At 39.7% G+C, this 22,915-nt stretch overlaps 1 protein-coding gene across 1 annotated transcript; it reads left to right on the top strand.

The window, feature by feature from the left end:
• The first annotated feature begins 1,298 nt into the window (after positions 1–1,298).
• Positions 1,299–21,613, top strand: znf1035 (zinc finger protein 1035). Its single transcript, XM_065957511.1, has 4 exons — positions 1,299–1,554; positions 6,303–6,358; positions 12,481–12,535; positions 12,627–21,613. The coding sequence occupies exon 4, from the start codon at positions 12,662–12,664 to the stop codon at positions 20,897–20,899; it is 8,238 nt and encodes a 2,745-aa protein (XP_065813583.1). The 5' UTR covers positions 1,299–1,554; positions 6,303–6,358; positions 12,481–12,535; positions 12,627–12,661; the 3' UTR covers positions 20,900–21,613.
• The last annotated feature ends 1,302 nt before the right edge of the window (positions 21,614–22,915 follow it).

The following is a 22,915-nucleotide window of genomic DNA, read 5'->3' as shown; positions in this document are numbered from 1 at the left end:
TTCTTAAGAATCACATGCCCAACCTTCACGGTGTTAGAATGTTTGTCAGAGCTGTTAGGACGACCCCAGCCCAACCTCTATCCCACATTTTAATTTGGTAGAACTATGAGCATCATCCCCTGAACTGAACTCTTTATCCCATCAAAACTATCAATATGAAACCAATGTCAGCCCTAAAGCAGCAATTGTCAGACATAGGGAGGGAAGAAAGGCAGGTTTTGAGTTTCTTTCCAAATTCTCTTTTTTCACATTCCACATGAACACATCCACTACCTTCTGTCTGCACTAAGTGCGTTACCACAAAGGTCTTTCTGGAGTTTCAAAAGTGTATCCTTATACTTCCACTTAGCATATCACAGTGCCATAGGACAGCAAGGTTTTTGTGTTGCCCAGAAGTGTGGCTGCTAAGAACATGGTCTAATGGCACATCCTCAAAAAGTCTTTCAGTCATAACCTGGCCATTGATATGTGAACTTGCAGGGACAACATCCTTTAAGTACATCCTATATCTGGGAAGTGCCCCAATGAAGCAAACTTGGGAGTTATTTGCTTATTATTCTTATTATTATTTAGTTTTTTTAAGCCAGTAATGCATGAAAGTGGGGGGGAGGGGGGGTATAAGAAGTAAGATAATAATTTAGATTGAATAACTTAAGTAAAGTCAGTAGGTCCTTTGTGCTCATTATGTCCACATTTATGTTTTTTCCTTATGGAACTATGTCTGTGATTTTTTTCCCATAAGAACTGGTTTCTCCTAGCCTAAGGGGCTTGCAGTGGGTCTGCACAAAAAGGGAGGGCGCCATTTTGTAGCAAATACTGTCCACAAAATGGTTGTGAGAAACCTATTAACCCTTTAAGGACCAAATACATTGAGTCCACTTTGTCTTGCAGGTTTTGACTGAGTTCTCCAGTAATGTTGATTGTGCAGATCAGCACAGTTGTACTGAATCTGCATATGGGAGCACTTCCCCACTGAGAACTGTCATGATCAACCTGGTTTCTGTCGGCACAAGTAGTGCACCTGACTACCACTGCACACAGGGAGGGCAGGAGCAGCTGCAGCAGCAAGGAGGCAACCGCGGTGCAGTCGGCCGGAAGCAGTCGTCCTACCGCCCCGCCAAGCTCGACTCTGACAGGAACAGGGCTCACAAAGCGCGAAGGGGCGGGCTCTCTCGGATTCACGGCTCCTTGTTATTGGTTGTAATTATTACACCGCTGTATAACGGACGTACAATTCAGGGCACATTGTGTGAAAATGCGCAAAGTAATATTAGCGTGATGGGGAGGGGACAAAACCTAGCGCCAGTATCCGGAGTACAACAACACGCTTTGTAGCTTGTAGGATAAAACCAGGACTACTTAAGACTAGGAGTCCAGACTCCAGAAAGAAAGGAGGTCTCTCAGGGAAGGCGGAAGCCATCGTGAAGACTACTGTAGAGAAACCCGAGGCTTCAGTCTGCTACGTGATTAATACAACCAAGACCATGTAGCTGATAACCCGTAAAGCCCAATCTTGCGGGGAAGGACGGAAGGGAAACACGGAGCACTGAACTGGTAAGAAATCCTCCTTAACACCGGCTGAAGGGAAGCCATTAGCTGTCGGGTTTAAGTGCTAGCTAGCATTGTGATAGTGAGTGAGGTAGCCAGCTAGCTAGTTTAATACAAAATAACGATCCACGTCAGGGTAAAATTGTCACACGTGGTTCAAGTCAGTAACCACACAAAGTTCCGCAGGGTTATGTTTGTTATTTGTTAAGCTGATCCTGGCGTTTCCCATTTGTCCTCTGTGCAGGCTGCAACATCTTATAAACACACAATGAAGACCAGACAAACAAGCATCATCCAGGTGGTCACATAGTGTATGCAATAATGATCATTATTATCCTCGTCCTGTGTGAAACATCTGGAAGTGACCATGTCTATTGATGTGGAGCCTATCCTGTAGATAGAGGGGCAAAAAAACATTTTAATTCCTAAGAACCCCCCTCCTCCATATCAATCATTCAATTTTTATTTGTATAGCATCAACTCATAACAAGTGTTATCTCAAGACACTTCACAAAAAGCAGGTAAAATACCTTACTCTTTGTCTTTTAACATTACAAAAGAGCAGGTAAAAAGACCATACTCATTGTTATGTTGCAAAAGAGCAGGTAAAGGACCTTACTTATTGCTATGTTACAAAGACCCGGCCTATCCATCATGAGCACTTGAGCGAAGCAGCAAAAGTTACAGTGGTAAGAAAAAACTGCATATCGTGGACAGTCTCTCTCATTAGTGATGTCACAAAATCTTGTCATAATAATCCATAAAACCTTTAAAATCTTTTCTCTGTACATAAATTCTTCTCAACAGTATGGAGCCAAATTTCATCAGTGCCTGCATGCATTTACCTTCTCTTACACAGCTTGTTCAAAGCTTGACTGTTACTATTCCACCGTTTTGAAATATTACATTTAAAGTGAGCATGCAGAATTGTAACAGCTGCAAAGTTAAGAACAGATAAGAGTCAAAATGTCTGCATAAATTGGGTGACAACAAATTGGGAAAGCATTGTGTGTTTCGATGTGTTTGTATGGTAGGGCTGCCGTTGTAACCACGAAAATGAGTTCCAGCAGTATTAACAAGCCAACCGTGGAGCATGAGGGCAACTGCACTGATGCCTACACTGAATATAACTTACCTCTTACCTCTTCATTTTTGGCTAAATTTAGAACATTTAGATGATGCAAATTGTCAAATCTGTGCCAAAAAGAGTAAACACGTCCAATTTGAGGTCTCACCTAACAAACAGTAACTGGCCTGCAAGTTTATTTTGACTGTACATTTTATTTCTTAACAACAATTCTGTGACAATCAGTGACAGACACAAACACTCTCACCATGGAAATGTTCAAGCAGCGCTGCAGACAGGTCTGGTGCTGAAACAAAGCACCGTCACTGGCATCCTTATGTAAAATCATACACTAGGCTGGGACATATATACAGCTGTTTGATTCTGTGGTGGAGCTTCTTTACAGTGCTAATGTGGAATCTATTAAAGTGATACTCACCAATGCTAAACATAACTTCTTTAACATTTGTAATAGAGCCTCGACCTTAGACAACTTTTTTGATACTAAAAGTGTCTGAAGTGTATGGATTTTGCACCTGGCACTTTCTTGGCACCAGTCATTTCACACACCCCCATGTACGAAGACTATTAGATTAGCCCTCATCGCAGTGGCCGCGAGTTTCAAATCTAGCCTCGGGACTTTGTTGAGAGGAGAGAGCAGAATTTCCTGTCTGTCTCTGGCTGTCCTATACTTACTTATACTTTTTATTTCCCTGTATTATTGTTTTTAAATGCACCACACTGCTAATAAGTTTAGTCTATTTAATAAATGTCTTTATTGGGTGGAGGTCTCCCCCAGAACATTTTTAGCACCAGAAATGTCTTCCACTACATTCTGATCAATGCTTTATGGACAATTTGAGGGTTTTCTGCAACGCTTTGTATCTTCCAATCTAAATTTATTTTGGTTTTTGTCATGTACATGTTTAAACAGTGATGAGTTAATTTGGCGGGCGGGCCGCCCCCTAATATAATGGTAGGGGAAACACTGATGTAGCTATGATCTAATGTGTTTTTTTTTTTAAATGAGCACATAGTGATCAGGACTAAGTCATGTGCACAGTGTAAGTCCAGCTGCAGAAAACACTCTCTCTGCTGACTGCTTCATTTTCTCCTCACTTTCCTCTGTATGGCTTCTTCCTTCAGTAGTAATAATAGTCAGATTTTAATATTACGTTTGTATCAAATATGTTTTTTCCCTCTTCATTAATTCAGCAGGCTGTGAGATGATGTTGCTATTGTTAAGTTAGCAGCAGACACAGTGAGAGGGAACAGAGTAAAGTTGAACCGACCTAATATGTACGGTCTATGGTCAACTTTGTGCTGTTGCACTAAAAGGGAAAGTGTGTGTGTATGTGTGTACACTGTATGTGTACTGTATGTTGGTGTAGCTCAGCGTGCCCCGCGATGCTCACAGTCATGACAGCAGAGAGAGGAGCAGGAAAAGGTACAAAGTCTAGTTAATTAATGGGAAACACTGAGTTGGTAACTGTGGAATAATTTACTCACAAATATACAAAATAAGAAGGTGCTGCCTGGTTTAAAGGCTCAGATGACAGAAGGAGGTTGCTAGGTGTACAGATACAGTTCTGCTACATCATAGCTTTTCACATACTATTGCTGTTCTGAATGAAGTACAGTCCATCTTGTTTTTCTTTTTTCAATATAGCAATGAAACCTTGGTTTTTAAAAAGTAGTTCATGCTAGGAGAGTCAGGGGCATAGATTGGCCTTCTTATAAGTACTCCTGATCACTCTTGGGATGTTAGTCTTGGGCTAATATTATGTGTACGTTTCTAACTATTTTTTTATACCTTCCCTAGCATGATTTTACTGCTTCATGTACTGCTTTGGACTTTGGAGGAAAAAACTAACCCGAAACCTGTGTTCTGTTAAGCAAATACACGAGAGGTGGCTTCTAAAAGCTGCTCTATCATAGAAAATGACAATGGTCAATATACTATAATTCAATTCAATTTATTTTGTATAGCGTCAACTCATAACAAGTGTTATCTCAAGACACTTTACAAAAAGCAGGTAAAAGACCTTACTTATTGCTATATTACAAATACTGGCCTATCCATCATGAGCATTTTAGCAAAGCAGCAAAAGTTACAGTGGTAAGAAAAAATATATATATATATATATATATATATATATATATAACAGCCATTCAGTTTCACAGCAAATAACCAGAGTATAAAAAATATTTAAAGTTTTGTTCTAGGCCTGGAAGATATGACATAAAATGTTATCATGATAAAAAATGTAATATCGATAATAATTGTCAATCATTATTTCTTTCATTATTCATTATTCATTATCAGAACATGACAAACTATAATTAAACAGGGACATTTCACCATCATAAGTTCAGTGCACGGAGCTGGAGAACGCTATGACAGTTTGCTGCTGTGGAGGCACACTTACTGGCCCGGTGCTTACTGAGGTTTTACGCCATAGACTGTTTATAATAATGCAGTCGGCATACTCGTTTGGGACGTTTGGTAATTTCTTTCCTTCGATGTGTTCTAACAGGTCATATTGTTTCAAACGGGGGTAAATGTTTGTGGTGTTGCCCGTTTTCGCTGTCTTCAGCACAGTTAACAGAGCACTTTACTCTGTTTTTTGTCGGACTGTAAATAGCCAAAATGTCTCTAAACTCCGGTAGTGGAGTGTCCTTTCTTGTCATCTTGTCGACAATGTTTTCTCCCGCTTCGAGCAACGTTTCCTTCAGTGTCGCTATCGCAAATTTTGGCTGTGTTTCCATTCTGCTCCAAACGTCTGTAAGCCTGCCTACTCATATCCCTGCGACATGATTGGCTGTTGTTCGTCTTTTTCTTCTTCTCTTTAAAGAGGACATTATACCCCTTTTCTACCTTTTTTAAAACAGTCTCCTGTGGTCTAAATGAAACATTGTGCTTTGGTCAAAATATAACATGAATCGAGCTACAGAGGTTTGTGACCCTGTAAACCAGCTGTAACGCCTGCAGAGTCAGAATCATCTTTGTACACACCTCCATTCATTGCGTCCTCCGTCATCCACCCACATTCATCTCACACTCCAATGAAAAACAGCCACAGTGCCCGCGAAGTCTGAATCCGTCCTCCAGGAAGGGCATTTGTATAGGTGCAAGTCACCGGTGATCGGCGCAGACAGTCATTGGAAGAAAGTCAGTGAATGAGAAGTGTTACCTCGGCATAGAGCGTGTTTGAAAGTCCGTGTTATAGCCGTTTGTTAAAATCTTCGTTGCTGTCAGGCTCGATTACCTGTTGGAATTGTTATTTCCCTGTTTCTGGCAGAATTTTTTTTGTTTGCATTTAAATATTATTTGTCAGACTTGACTCTGACTGGCACCCCAAAATTAAAACCTTGTCAAACCCGCTACATAGCTCTGACAGAAAGCTCCGTTTTGGTATGTGTGTCTCTTTAAATGCAGTGTTTGCATTAAACTAAATTACCAATACCATAATGTGCATTAACGTAATGATTTTTACGTGCAGATTGTCAAGATCTAAAGACCATGCTTGAATGGGTTTACTTGTGTTGCAAGTATTTAATGGGCGTACATCTTGATTTCTGTGTAGGCTGATGCAATATCTTCTGATGCTTTAAAAAATATATAGTGCGGGGAAAACCCCAAAATAAGTTCCTGTTGTACTAATAAGAATTTCTGTCCATTTTAAAGGTAACCTGAACTGATGTCTTTGAAGATTTAGCTACCAGCAGACATTTGAACACCAGGTAATTATTTTAAATATGACTTAATTGTTGTGTATTCTCTGGTTTTCCTTCTTAAGCAATGCTTGTTTAAAAGGAAAATAGAGAAATGTATGAAGGATTCATCCAGTAAAATTAAAATCTGGAGCTAATTTTTTTCACTGCTAGTTATTTAACTACTCAGAAACCATTCTACTGTAAAGCCACTGAATCAAATGATGACGAAATACAGGGGCTCCAAAATTATTGCACATTTCTCAATTTTAAATAATTGCCACTATCTATACTAGCTTGGAGTTTAAATAGGTTTGCCTTTGCTGAGTGAGCCTGTTTTTACAAAATAGATCCAAGCAATTATGGCCATAAGTAACGATTTAAATTATTAGGATTCCTGCATTGGTAAGGATTTGTTTTTGATACTGGTGAGGCCCAAAATATAATCCAGTCAGTCCAATGAGTAAAATATCTTTTGAAAATCCTTGCAATTTGAAGGCTTGAGATGCCAGACTGGCCCCATGGCTTTGAATTATGTACTGCTCAAAAAAAATCAAAGGATCACTAAGGAAGTGTTCACACTTGACTTATTATTTCAAGAAAAAAGAGCTGCCTTTAGCACCCTTTGAGCGCTTCTACGCGAGTGTTCTGTAACCTTAACAGCGGGATCTAGCCTACGGCGCAACCGTGCCAGAGCAGACGCTTCAATTTAGCACGGAAAAGAACCAGCGGGATGAGAAGTCAGACACCGATACAAAATGAAAACATCCGGTTTATTTTCAGAATAAACCACTTTGATGGTTCAGAAAAACGACCGTATGTGTGTTTGTTTATAGTGTTAATATGGTTTAGAGTTTTATACCACGTACATCGTGTTATCTCACGTTGTTGTGAGTGAATCTGTAAAATTACAGCAGGTCTCCATACTCCAGTTGTCTGGCTGTGCTCTCCGTGCTGCGGACTGAGAACGCAGCCGGTGGATGTTGACGGATGAGGGTGCACGGACCAGAGCGGACACGCAATGCATATATATCTCGTGGAAGTTTGGGTCGTCTATCAGATAGCTTTCTACCGATGACATTGGCTGGTAAAATGGCAAATACAGTGTAACCATTTGCATTGGCGTTTGAGGAGGATGCCCCTGAACAGCCAATGCGCTGTTTATGGGTGCATTCATCTTTTTGGGCACCGGTAACTAGGGACGTAGGTTACTAGGGAAGGTACATGCACACCTACTCGACTTGTTCTGATTGGTCAGCTGTCAGAAAGGCGCTTTATGCCACATGGCGCCATTCTGAAAAGTTAAAACAATTCAACTGAAAAAGGCGTCGGGCGCAGTGCTTTTTGAAAAGGCTCCAGCTTTTCAAACAGTCGTTGTCATTTCTCCTTTTTCCATAGGGTTGTATGTAAAAAAAAAAAAAAAAAAAAAAAAGGCGCTGGCAGTTGAAAAAAAGAAGTCAATTGTGAACACTGCCTAAATCATCGTTGTATAACACCAAGTCAGGTAAACCTTAAAAGTAAATTTGTCCATTCAGAGAGTACAAGTTGATGTGAATCAAATTCACCTGCTTTGATTCAAGGGTCAATGACGTGATGCTCATTTTTTTGTGTCGATAAGGTTTAGTTAACTTTTAAAGGCTTAAAATCTAAAAAATAAATGCACAGATGACATGCTTTCATCCTTTGTTTTAAGGACCTAGTCTAAAATTTATATTTATTACACATTTTTAGAGAATATTTGGGGTATTTAGGCCAAAATGTCAAAGTGGTGTAACCGTTGAAACTTTGTACCAAAGAATTAAACTTGATTTAAAAAGGTTAAATTTTCATATAACACCCTATGAACTAGCCTGGCATAATCTTACAATAGAACTGTTCAATAGTAAATAAAAGTAGTGGAACATCATTGTTCTTATTATTATAATTATTTTAGGGAAATCGTGTCACCCAGTCAAGTACGAAATTGTCAACATGGTGTAACCACCATTGAAGGAGCCATTTTGTTAATATATTCATCAGATCATGTGACAAGAAATTATATCACAAAGAAGAACCCCTGATGGTCCTAACTGCTGCACGCCATGTTTAGCAACTCTCTTTTAAACATGAGATAATTTGACATTTTAAGGGCGTGGTCAGGTATGTCAAATGGTATGACCTCAGAAAAACATTAAGAATTTATGATAATTATAAAAATTTGTATTCACTTTGAAAATTAGATTTGAAATGTTCACACCAGGAAATGGGCTTACATAGGTCTCAATGATAATGTCTGTCAAATTTGATTTGAAGTGGAAATGTCAAATGGTGTAACTGGTTACACTATTTGACATTTATGACAAGCCTTTCTGTTAGAGGCCACTTTTGTCAAATATCAGTATTTTTTAATGTTGATTAAAGTGGTTATCCATCCACAACCTTTTTATCAAGGGTCTAGGACAAAATACCCTGGCATTTTGTAAATGTTTAGCTTCAAATTGCATATTTGTGTTCCATTTACTTACATTTATAAAGGTGCACTATGTAGTTTTGGTAGAGAAGTGTGAAAGTTGGAGAAATTTACAGTTTATGTGGTATATGTCCATCATAACTCTAAACACAAACTGTCCTCAGATGAAAATTTGGTCCCTGTGACACTGTTTGAAGATAAAATGCTACTGGAGAAGTTATGGTGGTGGGCCCGCAACAGTGAAAGCGTAACTCTCCTGGTAGCTTTATATCTCCAAACAGAGTTCCAGGGACCCATTTTATACTTTGAATAAAGTTTGTGTATTCAGTTTAAAAAATATATCAAAGAATTGTTTCACTTCTCCAACTTTCAAATTTCACCACCAAATCTACATAGTGCACCTTTAAACATGTATGATCTAATATGTGTATGTATGCTGTAATATTGGCACAAGTAGTTGCATTTTAGATGTGTCGGCTATTAGGGGCCATGTGGTAGGGTAGGTAGTATCAGCATGTCACTACCTGGAGCTTGCTTGCCAAAGTCTGGTACTATAGAAGGTGGCAGTGCTGTTTGTGCTGTGATGGCCATGATGTAAAGTGTTGCCTGTGGGTATGTTATCCTTTGATTAGGGCACAGGTACCTTGAGTTTATTCCAAATACTGAAGAAATGAATTCCCCCTGATGATTTTGGTCAGATGTTGTAATTTACTTAAGATATGAATTTATTAAGGGTGCACCGATCCTGGCTAAGACAGCCAGATCAGGTATCAGTAAGAATTTGCTGATCTATGAGACCTATCCAAAAGGCCCATCTATTCACTTCACTTTTATGCTATTCTGTGTTTAAGACAAATGTGCTACATTACTGTCTTCAGTGTACTGGTATTCTGTGCACTTTGGAAGGTGGAGCAAACATTAAATGGAGGAAGCTAACAACAATTTCTTCAAGAAACAATGGCCTTTGACTGTAGAAGCAGTATGGTCAGTTGGTGTAACTAGTTTGCGTTAATTGGTGTAACCAGTATTTCTTGTAAAAAATATAATAAAATACAGGACAATTAAATTTGAATAAAAGTAGTCCTTTATTGCAGTGAAATAACATGTTTTTTTTAAACAATTTTCACATAATTTGCCAAAAATTAATTAGAAAACAGAGGTGGTTTCAGCTTTGTGTCCCGCTCAGTATTGAAAAAAGGCATAACTTATAAATTTAGGGATAGTCCTAATAAAATCTATTTTCTTGTGCTATTTTAAAATGAAGTAATTACAATCATGAGTACACTTACATATACTCTAGATGTATAAAATATTCAATATTCTTAATTGTTCAGTGGTTACACCACTTGACATTTTTAGGTCCATTTAGTCTTACCTTTTGAAAAAAAAAGTTTAAATGTCATTTTAAAAAACACAAACCCAACATGAATACAAATCTTACATTTTAATGAACCTGATGCATGCTTTCAAATTAAGTTTTTAAAAGATTTTGAATTGGTCATCTGAACAACCCTTATTTGTCACTGAACCTCAAATGAAAGTGGCAACAGGTGCAATGGATAGTCAAAAGAAAGACAAACCCCCATCCCCCAAAAGGTTTTTCATGTAGTGGCCACATACAATTGGTCTCTCCTTATACTTTATGACTGATTCTTCTCTAGTTTTGTGATCTGCTAGTGTCCTCATTGTTACTGGTTGCACAAGGCAATGAAGTTGCACAGGTATTCCAGCTCCTCAAGAATGACACATTGGTATGTGTGGTTGCAAGAATCCTTACTGTGTCTCACAGCCAGTCTCAAGAGAATAAAGGAGAAACAAGGGCAAATGAAAAGTGGCAACAGGTGCAATGGATAGTCAAAAGAAAGACAAACCCCCATCCCCCAAAAGGTTTTTCATGTAGTGGCCACATACAATTGGTCTCTCCTTATACTTTATGACTGATTCTTCTCTAGTTTTGTGATCTGCTAGTGTCCTCATTGTTACTGGTTGCACAAGGCAATGAAGTTGCACAGGTATTCCAGCTCCTCAAGAATGACACATTGGTATGTGTGGTTGCAAGAATCCTTACTGTGTCTCACAGCCAGTCTCAAGAGAATAAAGGAGAAACAAGGGGATCAGCAGCTATACAAAGAGAGTTAGTATGGACGTAAAAGGGCATCAACCAAGCAGTAGGGCCAATATCTGCTTGGCCCTACTGCAAGGAAGAACAGGAAAGCACTACCAGAGCCCTAACAAATGAAATCTTGCAGGCTACTGGTGTGCATGTTTCAGACCAAACTGTCAGAAACCGACTCTGGGTGTATGATGGCCTTCATCCTGTTGCGGGACCTGTGCTCACAGCCCCGCACCATTCAGCTCAATTGGCATTTGCCAGAGAACACCAGAATTTGCTTGTCTGCCATTGGTGCCTGTTCTCTTCACAGATTATGATGCCTGTAGCATCATCCAACATGACCGTTGCTGGGCTTTATGTCTTTGTTTGACAGGACAGTGGATAGTGTAGGATATGAACTTTGCAGTAGGTAGTCCACGCCACACTGCCACTACTGCCTAGCAAAAATTACCTAAGACCAATGCCTCATAAGTGCATATTTTGCCACAAAGTGTCTTAAGCCTGTTTCCACCAAGCGGTCCAGTATCGATCAGTACGGTTTGGTTTGGTTTGGTTTGGTTTGGTAAAGCCTGATCCTGTTTGCTTTTCCATACCCAACCGTAGTTACCGTACTCTTTTTTTGGTAGGCGGCGTGTAAGCTGGATGCCGGAAGCTCCAGTTTTTAGGATTGGATCGGTAGACTTGGCACCCAACAAAAGGGTAGCTAAAAGTAGGATGGTACAGGACTGTAATTTGGGGACCTTTCCCGACTTTTGATAGTGGAAACGCCACAAAATGCGTGCCATACCGTGACGAACCAAACTGAACAGCTTGGTGGAAACGGGGCTTCAGTAGGTTCGCAGTCATCCAGGTCATGGTAAATTAGAATCTTGATCCAAAGGCAATTAGACTGGTTGTAGATCTGTACATCTGTTGTGCCGAGCTAGAAATTTAAGCCTCGTTGGTCCTCAAGGATGACTCACATCAGAGTTCTTAGCTGAGTTGTTAACCTAGTTTTGCCTAGTGTCGTTAACACCCCAGTCGTCTGTGGGTTGTTGGACTCACATGTTCCAAGGTGGGACTGGGGCTTCAGTTGTTTTGGGAGAGAATTCAAAACAGCATTGTAGTGTGGTGAAATATGGTGTCTCAGACTACCACCTTGGTTAAGGGATGGTTTTTCGACCTTTACATAGATGGCTTATTTAACACCCCTTTCAAAAGAACAGTCTTCCCTGGCCAGCTCCATCCACCAAATATTTTAGAACTGAAGCAGCTTTTCGGAGGAGAGGTGAAGCATCTTCAAGATCTTCATCCAGTCCAATTGCCTTTGGATCAAGCTTCAAATTTGCCACAAAGTGCTCACCTGCATGCTCCTTTGCAATGACTTGATCCAAGATTGTTTTACCCTTTTTCTGGAATCAATTGGTGCTTGGTAAACCTATCAAGAACTGGTGAATCTGACACCATGGCTTTGAGATTTTTAGGGACAAACTTTCCACATAAATACAACAGAATGATAAATTTATGGCAAATAAATATTGGAAATAATTGCTTTAAAATAGATATTTTTGCCGCATAACAATAATACAACTAATCCATATTTTTCTCTAGGTTTCCTTTCCGATGTAACCCACATAATCCTGGAAAGATTTTGCACAAAGAAAAGGTCAGATTATTTTTGCAATTTCTGTATAATTTTTTGTTTGATAATGTGGACAGTATATTTCATATAATTCTGTGCTTTTATTTGTTTTCAGGATCGTGTAAAATAAGATCTAGCTTTGAGCAAAAAATGGCTAATGGGTGGGATTCATACTTCCATAATCCTCCACCTTTAGCATCAGATCCAACCACTTTGAAGAGGACAGAGTCTGAAAGAAGTCCTTCAGAGGCTATAGAAAACTTCCTTGGACACCATGACTTCTCTAAAACAGTGGCTTTACATGAAGCCCCTGCAACAAACTCGAACTTCAACACAAACTGTTATTCAAATTCTGGTTCAGACTGTGTTTTTCAAAGATACTACAAAGAACCTCAGTGGAAAGCTGATGTCGGACAAATGGAGAAAGATTACTTGCCAAATAGTGACATCTCAGATTTTGCCACAGATGGACTGTCAACATCTGGATCTTTTCCTTCATCCGTGGCAACAGACATACAAGGAATAAATCAGGACTGTGGAATGCTAGCTACACCATTTTTTGAGAACTTTTCAGATGTTAGTAGCTGCTCAGATGCAGATAACATTGAAACAAAGCCCTCTTGTAAATTTGTGACAAGTAGTTCAGTTCCAAAACCTAAAATTGGCAAGGCTGGTAAACACCGCTCATCCGAATGGCTTTTCCCTCATACTGAAAATATGACTATCCCGGATGACAGTCAGTTTCCTCATATGTCTGGAGCTAATAACAATGGGAAAAGCCCTTCAAACATGAAGACAGTAGAACAAACAGTTCAGAATGCACATGACGAGATCAGTAGTTTAGACAAAATAAAAAATAATGCATCAAAAGATAAGCCCTCTCCTTTGGACATGTCAAATACAGGAGGTGAGCCTGTAGAGGATGGAAATGATAATGATTGTTGTCAAAAACTAATCGGTGAAATTGAGAAAAAACAAGAGGAAACGGCACACATCCGGATGAGTGCCATTGAAAACACAACTCATGGAAATAAGGATTACCCAGATGGCAAAATTGAAGAGCAGATCCCAGCAAGTTCTTTAAGTAGCATGACTGCTTCTGAAAATGAAAATGGAACAAAGCAATCACTCCGCCAAGAAAATGTGGGAATGGACAATTCCCACCTCACAAGGGGACAAGATAGAGACATGGCAGAGAAGCAGCTACATGAAAGTGAAGTCCTAAGGGAGGAAAGGAAAAAACCTGTTACATTGGAAACTGGGATTTTTGAGGAGCAGACATGCTCAAATCCTAACTCCAAGGATGGTCAAGATGAAAACCAGGAGACCAACTGTGAGGACAAAGACATGAAGTCAAATACCTCCCAATCTTTAGATCTAGCAGACATGGAGGTGCCTGATTCTCAAGATTTTACTCATGAAGTGAGGGAATGCACCAGTTCTTTGAAAAGCAATACCGAATCCTGTTTGCAGCATTCTGAGCATGAGTCTTACAACAGTAGAGCCGAGGAAAATGATTGTGGGAGCTGTACTGTAATGACAGATAATCAGTTTAGCCATGTAAGTGAAAAGGTTGAGAAATCAATTGCAAGTCACACAGAATTCTGCTCACAGTCAAGTAGCGCCAGCACAGAGGAAAATTCCTGTCAAAATGAAGAGTGGACAAGTGCTGCAGTGAGGACAAATACTAATACTCCTCTGGATCCAGATGACAATAATGCTGGTGTCACTTGTGACAGCCTATCGGTTGAAATTGGTGACAAATTAAGAAAAGGTGATTCTAATAGCATAGATTTAGGTGTACAGAAAAATAACTCAAAAACAGACATTGCTCCCTGTCTTGAAGAGGAAAGGACAAGTGCAACAGAGAAAACAATTACAGCTGCTTGTCTTCATGAGCATCAGTCTCTAGATCACATGCCAGTGGCACCTGCACCAGAAAGTCTCATTGGAGATGTTGCTGAAACCTTTCAAGGGTTGGATACATCTACAAAAGAACCACCAGTGCTTGGAATGTTGTATGGTGAACCCCTGTCAAGAGAGGACTCATCATGTGACACTGATGAAACAAAACTTGACATCAGTCAGTATGGAGACAAAGCTTTGGCCAGACTTGACGGTAACAGCATGAATCATTTTGAAGGACAAGTGCTTCAACTTAAATCCTCTTCACAAAAGAAAAAACTGCAGCCTGTTGTAATATTGAAGACGTCAGAGTCACCCAATGGAATGGTTAACTCCTTTCATTGTGCAAATTGCCAGCACACAACCTACAATGTGGATCATCTAATAGAACACCACCATTGTTGCCATTCAGGGCAAGATTTTCAGTTTTGCCAGACTTGCAACCTCTACCTGATGACAAATGAACAAGTGGAAAAGCACTCGTGTGGTGAAACTAAAAGCACAAGTGTTTCAGATAACCCTGGGCTCTCCTCTGATTCAAGTTTACAGAAGGACAGAAAAAAAGGCATTCACAAATGCAATAGGTGCCAACTAAAGTTTTCAAAACGACTTCATTACATTTCACACATGCGCTCTCACACTGGAAAAACACCTTATAAGTGTAATGAATGTGGAACATATTTTTCACAGTCATGTACCCTACAAAGACACAGGCGTAGAAACTGCAGATACAGGATGCCACAATTGCCAGTGAAAAGTTCAGATGCAGTTATCGGCACAACTATATCATCACCATCAAAGACTTTGGCACAGGAGGAGCCTTCTGCAAAACTGCGCAAATGTTTTGTAAAGCTTGTTGACATTTACAAACACAATCTGTGTAGATTATGTGGTAAAGCATTCTCGACTCCACAGCAGGTCAGAAAACACTTTTTAAGCAAACACAGGAAGCAGAAATCTGAAGTTTTGTCAAGTCTTTGTACTACAAAACTCAACGTTGAGAAAAGCCAAACACCGAAGAATGAGACTAGCGTGGACTTCAAATGTCCTCTTTGCCCACGGCTTTTCAAGTATACATACAACAGGAATCGACATTTACGTCAATGTGTCAAAGATTCTGTATTTGGTGGCAAGGGTAAAATTGATGGTAAATTCCGATGTCCCTTGTGCCACGCTACCTTCACTTTATCATCAAACCGGTGCAGACATATAAATTCATTTTGCCTCAGAGACTATCTCAGTCAGCTTTCAAAAGAGACTATGTCAAGGCAAAAGGAGACTGAGCAGGCGAGACAGTCCAATGCAAAAGAGACAAAAACACTGTCAACGGAAACTGAACAGAAGCCTGGTTACAAATGTAGCCTTTGTCCAGCATTTTTTTTCCATCCTTCTGGAAAGTACAAGCACATGAAGAAACATGAATTGTCTAAACTCACAGGCAAAGTTACCAAGTACAGAAAATCTGTGTTTTCTACCATGTCTAAACCAGCAAATTCAAGTAGTCCAAAGAACGAAGACAATAAAAATGACTTGAAATCAACTGAAACCATTAGCAGTCTTGCCCTGAGCTGTAATTTTTGTGGAAAATCTTTCGGCTCATTGCAGTCACTAAAGAATCATGAGCGCATTCACAGAGGTGAAAGACCATACCACTGTCTTGAATGTGGAAAAAAATTCAAAAAGCATGCCTATCTGATCGGTCACAAAGCTGTTCACCAGAGAAGGATACAGTGCACTGTCTGCAGAAAGATTCTACCAACCATTGGGGAACTGATCCAACACAGAAGCACACATATTAAAAGAGGAATGCTTAAATGTCCAGACTGCGCTATGGAGTTCCAGTATCCTGCACATCTCCTGAAACATCTACGCACCCACAAAAAACAAGAAGGAAAGACAACTCAGCTTGAAGAAAGATTGCTGATAAAACCACAGCTGTCCCAGGACTCCATGAAAGAGAAGAGTCTTCCAAAACGGCTACAGTGCTCCTTATGCAGAGAACTATTTAATGATGCCAACCTGCTAAGAAAACATTTCTTAATACACATGTCCTCTTCAACCCAGTGTCCATTGTGCAAGCGTAATTTCAATCATCGCCGCTATTTGCTGCGCCATATGGTCATACATACTGGTGACAAACCCTTTTCCTGCACAAACTGTGGGAAAGAGTTTTTCCATAAATTCACCCTTACAGTTCACCATAAAACGTGTTTGCATGCTCCAACCAGACTTCGTGTCTCAATGGACCCTTGCAGTAAAACAAAGGTATCTCTTCAGTGTGACTATTGTCCACGGGTGTTAAAAGACAATTCCCGCCTGATAAAACATCACAGTGGCCACAAGACAGACTCTCTTGCTCCATGCTCTAGATGTGGGAAATACTTTGAATCAAGAAAGTTAACACGACATAAGAACAATTGTGAGAATACTACAAAGACCAGTGCTGTCTTTTCCTTTCCAAGTAAAAGCATCACACAGACAGTCCAGAAAAGGCCTTCGCAGACCAGTGCAAACAAGATGCTTCCGTTTAAGTGCTCCCACTGTGCACAGATGTTCAGGTACAGATCTTTACTCTTAAGACACCTTTACTCACATACCGGTGTGCAACCCTTTTTATGTTCACTCTGCGGCAAAGGATTTCGAGGTCGTAAACCGTGCTCACTGCATGAAGCTCTGTGTGATGGCACTCGAGATAAGGTGCGGTCTGAGACGATAAGTGTTGCTGCAACAAAATCATCAAGCATTCCTACTCTCAGAGAGACAGCACAGAAGCCCCAAGCAGAAGCTGAAACTGAATTGAAGTGCAAATTCTGCACAAAGACCTTCATGAAACCACGAAACCTGAGACGTCACATTTTGACACACAATGACGTGAAACCATATCGCTGTAGAGCCTGCGACAGTTGCTATTCAAGGTACGATCATCTGAAAGTGCATCAGACTCGTTGCAGAGGGAAAAAGCAGCGATTGGAAGTCCGTATTCCCAAAGTCAGCTTAAATGATATTGGCAAGGGTTGGCAAAATAAGTTTGGCATTGATTTGGCTAAAAAGCAGGAGACATTTGATTGCACAGTCTGTTCAAGGAGCTTCCCAACTCAGTCTAAACTTTCCCGACATAACACTATGTACCATATCACAAAATTATTCAAGTGCCCAAACTGTTGCACAGCTTTTTCTCATGCAAAAACTTTGAAAAAGCATCTGAAGATGAGAAAATGCAGAAAAGTCTCCAGAGCAAAACAAGTCTTATTTTCACTAGGCACTAATTCATCCACTGAAAACTTGACAATCCCCCCACTCGAGGTGCAGACTAGAGTTCTTAAGAGGTTCCAACCATATTTTGACAAAAGGAACAGACATATGTGTAGTTACTGTCCCCGTGCGTTTGCATGCATTTCGCAGTTAGACATGCACACTCGCCTGCACACAGGAGAGAAGCCATATGCCTGTCTTTATTGTGGTGAGAGATTTATAAGGAAGGATTATGTGAAGCGTCATTACCCAAAGTGCAGCAAGAAACATGGCCAAAATAAAGTGCTTTGTGATGGATGTGGAGGGTTTTTCTCTCATGTTAAACTTGAAAATCACAAAAAACATTGCTCTCTAAAGCCAAACTTTTCAGAGTCAACAGTTGGCCAAAGCAAACAGTCAACCTCTCACAGCCAACCAAAAGGCTTTTCCTGTGCATATTGTAGTTCCCGTTTTCTGCTATTTTCACAGCTCCAAGAACATTTTTTAAATGCACACAAGATGGAAACAATAGTACCCCCAGTGTCTACTGCTCCCCTACAACATCATCTGTCAAATATTCCAAACATCAAAGAAGAGCCTTTGGATGATAGTTATGACAAAGGGTTAAGTGATGGTGCTAATGTTATCTGTAAACTAGATGCAGCTCTTGATTTGGAGGTGTCCAACCAATATTCATGCTCTGAGTGTGACATGTCATTTTCATGTAAAAATGGACTAAGTGCTCATCAGCGTGTGCATAAGACAGAGCTTCCTTTTAACTGTAAAATATGTAAAAGAGGGTTCTGGAATAAAAACCTTCATCGCAATCACTACAGGAAATGTAGAATTGCACATATTTCAGGGAGTAATTCCATAAGGCAGTTGGAAGTCCCCGTGAAAGCAAAGATGGATTTTGCACCTGATGACTCTGTTCTAGTGTTTAAAGATTTCTCCAAATCACCTGGCACTGGTGTTTTACAGACCCACTCCTCCTGTCAAGAAGATTTGATAGATGACTCCCAGAAAAAATCAGAAGAAAACCAGGTTGAAGGCAACTCGGGTAAAGATAAGAAAACTGTGCAGTACCAATGTTCAGAGTGTGATCAGAGCTTCTCAGATGGCTTAATGCTTATCAGTCACCTCGAAGACCACGGAAGACAGGAACAAGAGAAAAAGCGCAATGCATGTACTAAATGTGGGAAGATGTGCTCTAGTCAAGGAAATCTCCAAAAACACATGAGGATCCATCTTGGCACTGCTAAGAATTATTCTTGCCCTGACTGCTCCATGGCTGTTAACTCCCAATCTGAGCTTGAAATCCACAGAAAATGTCACGACCCCAATAGACGTTATTCTTGCAAATTATGTAGTCAAAGGTTTTTGACAAGACCATCTTTGTGTAATCATTACAAAGACGACCATCCAGAGGATGCATACACTTGTCGTTTCTGTAACAAGGCCTATGCAGCCAAAAAATCATTGGCAAGACATTACAAAGCATGGCATCAAAAAGAGCTGATGGATCATCAGAGTAATGTACAGAACAAAAGCTGTAATGAAAAACAACCCAGCAACCAACTTAGCACACCTGCCGGAAGTGATTTGGATGAAAATAACAGCTGTGAAGATGGTGACTCAGACTCGGCGCCGTACTTTCCGTGCCATGTGTGCGGAAAGACTTTCCCAACATCAGAAAGTCTTGAGGATCATCAGCGTTGTCACCTGGGTGAAAAACCACATGAATGTGCAGAGTGTGGTAGATGTTTTTTTCAGGCATCCCAGTTGCAGCAACATCAACGAATGCACAAGTCTGAATTTCAATGTCAGTTATGCGGCAGGGGTTTTGTATCTCTCTTTGCATTGCGTAAACACAAGCATACCCATGGAAAGAGCCGACCATACCGTTGTTCCAAGTGTCACCTCAGCTTCACAGGACCTTCACAGTTGGCTGAACACATGACCACCCATCGTGAAGAAAGTTTCCCATGTGACATATGCAATCGTGTGTTTCCCTCCAAGAGCAGTAGAGCTGAGCATCGAAAAAGCCATTCTAAGTCAAGAGCGCTTCAAGTACCTTCAGTCTCAAGGGATGAAAAAGAAAAGTCTGTGTCACTTGCTGAACTCAAATACCGCTGTGGTGTCTGCAGTGAGCGTTTCAGAGACCCAGAGGAGCTTTCAGAGCATGGTTGCATTGCAGCCAAAGAACGACAATACTCTTGTTCAGAATGCGACAGACATTTTCTCCATGCATCACACCTGAAAAAGCATAGGGCCACCCATAAAATATCATGGTCTAGTTGTGAATATCCATGTAATCAATGCAACAGCAGTTTTTCTTCATCAAAGGACTTCCTTAGCCATGCTAAGAGCCATGTTAATACTGCAGCAGAAAGTGATCACAACATTGAAGTGAAAGATGGAGGTCCACATGGTTTCATTTGTCCTGTGTGTCACCAGTGTTTTGCCAGTGCCACTGAATTGATTAATCATTTTCCCATGCATCCTGATGGTACATTTGAATGCAAAATTTGTAAAATGTCTTTTACCTCTGAGAGTAAGCTAAAAGAGCATGAGAGCAGTCATCGGACATCAGCCACTGGATTTGAATGCACAAAATGTGGCAAGAGCTTTTTGGAAAGCAATGCTTTCCTCCAGCACCAATGTTCCCATCAGCAACAAAGAGAGAAGCAGACTAATGACTCAAATCCATCAGCTATGACATCCACTATGAACTACCATCAAGCAGCAGGAGAGGAAGAGGAGGTTGATGTCACCGGAGAGGATGTACATGATTGCGTTGTTTGCTCAATGCAATTCTCCTCAAAGAGAAGTCTTTTGGGGCATCAAAATGAACAACACACAGAAAACAAGCCGTTCAAATGTGAGCTTTGTGGAAAAAGGTTTGCCCTGAGAAGGTACCTTAAACAGCACGAGCGAAGGCACAGTGAAAAGTTTACCACTCAAAGTAGCGATCAGTGGGCAGAAAACAAACTCAAATGTACCCAGTGCCGGATTGAGTTCGATTCAGCGGAGAAGCTATCTTTGCATATGAGACTGCATGCTGAAAAAGAAGGTGGAGAGTACCGCTGTGATATGTGCTACAAGTCTTTCAGCCAGGGTTCTTTACTTAAGCAGCACCAAGAGAGTCATGTTGGCGAAGTTGTATACGAATGCACAGAATGTGACAAAGCCTTTGCTTTCCCTCACTTATTGGAGGAACATCAACAGACTCATGCTGGGTCTTCTCAGTAGAAAACGGGTTATTATATATACCATCTATCTTGTGTTTCCTTTGAATTACTGAAACTAAAGTTACTTGAATTATTTTTTCATGCCTTACATCTGATTGTGTAACTGGGCTGGTAATCACTACCCTTATCCAATTTGTATTTTTGGCCCTTATATACTTACAAGCTCTTAGCTCATGTCATTTTGACAGGGTATATTCTCCTAAGTTCCCTTTTACATTGTGTATAGTCGTAAGTTTTAATAAGTTACTTTGTATACATTTAAGTAACCACATGTTTTCTTGACATTGTTTGTAAATTGTGTAAAGTTGATTGATATTCTGAATCAAAGATATATACAAACATGATTGGATTTAATGTTTATAGAATGTCTTTGATAAAGACTCAAGTTTTTGATCAAGCATGGTCATCTTTATGTTTTACTGTTTTTTTTAATAGTTTTTAGTCCTTATTTTTGACAAATGTAAAATTTCAAATGTCAGTTTTATCTTCGTATTTTCTATGACTGTCATGGATGGACTAAAGATACTTGAGAAATGTTCTGTTATATTTTCCTCTGTTTTTTTTTTTTCTGTATGAGTTGTGTTTTTGATATGATCATCTTGTACAGAGGTTTGAGACATTCATACGGGATTATCCTTTCATAAACTAACGGTGTAACTTTTTAGAGAAATTTGGGTTGATTGATTCAAATATCAAGTAAAGTCTACAGAAAATATTTTTTTGATGGTCTTGTTTAAAAAAATTTGGGGCACTTCAGGAAAAGCTAGAAAGCAAGCTAAGCATCCATTGGCTTGGTATGAAAAGGCCATTTATTTATATATTAGAATTGGCACCGTCCCAGGTTAGAGATAACAAGTTTGAAAGTTGGTTGTGAGAATCAAGATAGCTAAAGAAACCTCACAGACCTGAGGACTGGGGCCTTTCTCTGTGTCTATTGGATTCCTCCCCATTTGTCTAAGGACTAAAGTAATTTAATGAAATGTAAATGTATGTCAGTCAAATTTATAGCTAGGTCTTGTTTTTAAAGTGTGAAACAGATTTCTGTTTAGTAGTGGGTTTAATTGGGGAAATTCCCAAAGCACATGGTCTAGGATTGTTTAGATTGGGTCTTTTTTCTTTCCAAAATGAATTAAAATTATTTAAGGAAGACAACCATAATACATTTAGAACTACATCTAAAGTTACTGGCAAGTTTGTGATAAGAAACACATTTAGACTTTATCTGATAAGGGGAAATCTAATTTCATAAGAAAAAGTAAAAAAAAAAAAATATTTATGTGTTCTGACGTACAAAAAAATGCACAATAAGAGGGAGTGCATGAGCAGAAAACACTTTCTCTAAATGGGGTTATGTCGACTGCATTTCTAATTTTCAGGACAGTATATGACATAAAGATAAATAAATGATGGTTGTCTACACAGGAGATATTTCTATTAACCAGAATGTATTATCAAGAAAATCTAAAACAACTGGATCTGCATTTACATGTTTTTTAACAGGCTGAGCCTTCTTTCAGGACTTACCTTGGGTATGCAGTTTAATCACTAGCCAGCCCAACACTGTTCTAATAAACTAAGTACTCAATTACATAACAAATACTAAACTGGTGACAGATCTATTATTTAAATTAATAAGTTAGACCCAAGATCAGACACTTAGTGTGCTGGTGACAGAATCAACCAAGTGTTAGTTCAGGCTACAGACAGCAAAGTCATAGTGCTCTGGACTATGGAAAATCCTAGATTTGGTAATAAATTAACTTCAGATGAAGTGATCCACTTTTTCTTAAAATTAAACAGGGGTATAGTAACATTAAGATTAGGTAGTTCTAGGGTTGTCGTTTGCTCTACTGAACATGAGTGGTCAAACACAAGACATGAGACTTCAATATTGTAAATGGAAACTGCAGAAGACCCTTCAATTCTTAGATGACCTCAAAACTGACATGCGAAAAATCTTGGGAGACAGATTCAGTGACGTGGGCCTGGCTGCACCACAGAAAAGATTCAAGTCTTT

Source organism: Labrus bergylta, chromosome 8 (genome assembly GCF_963930695.1).
Source record: "Labrus bergylta chromosome 8, fLabBer1.1, whole genome shotgun sequence".
Taxonomy (NCBI): Eukaryota; Metazoa; Chordata; class Actinopteri; order Labriformes; family Labridae; genus Labrus; species Labrus bergylta.
The sequence above is the reverse complement of the archived record's forward strand: the minus strand, read 5'-3'. Positions and strand labels throughout refer to the sequence as shown.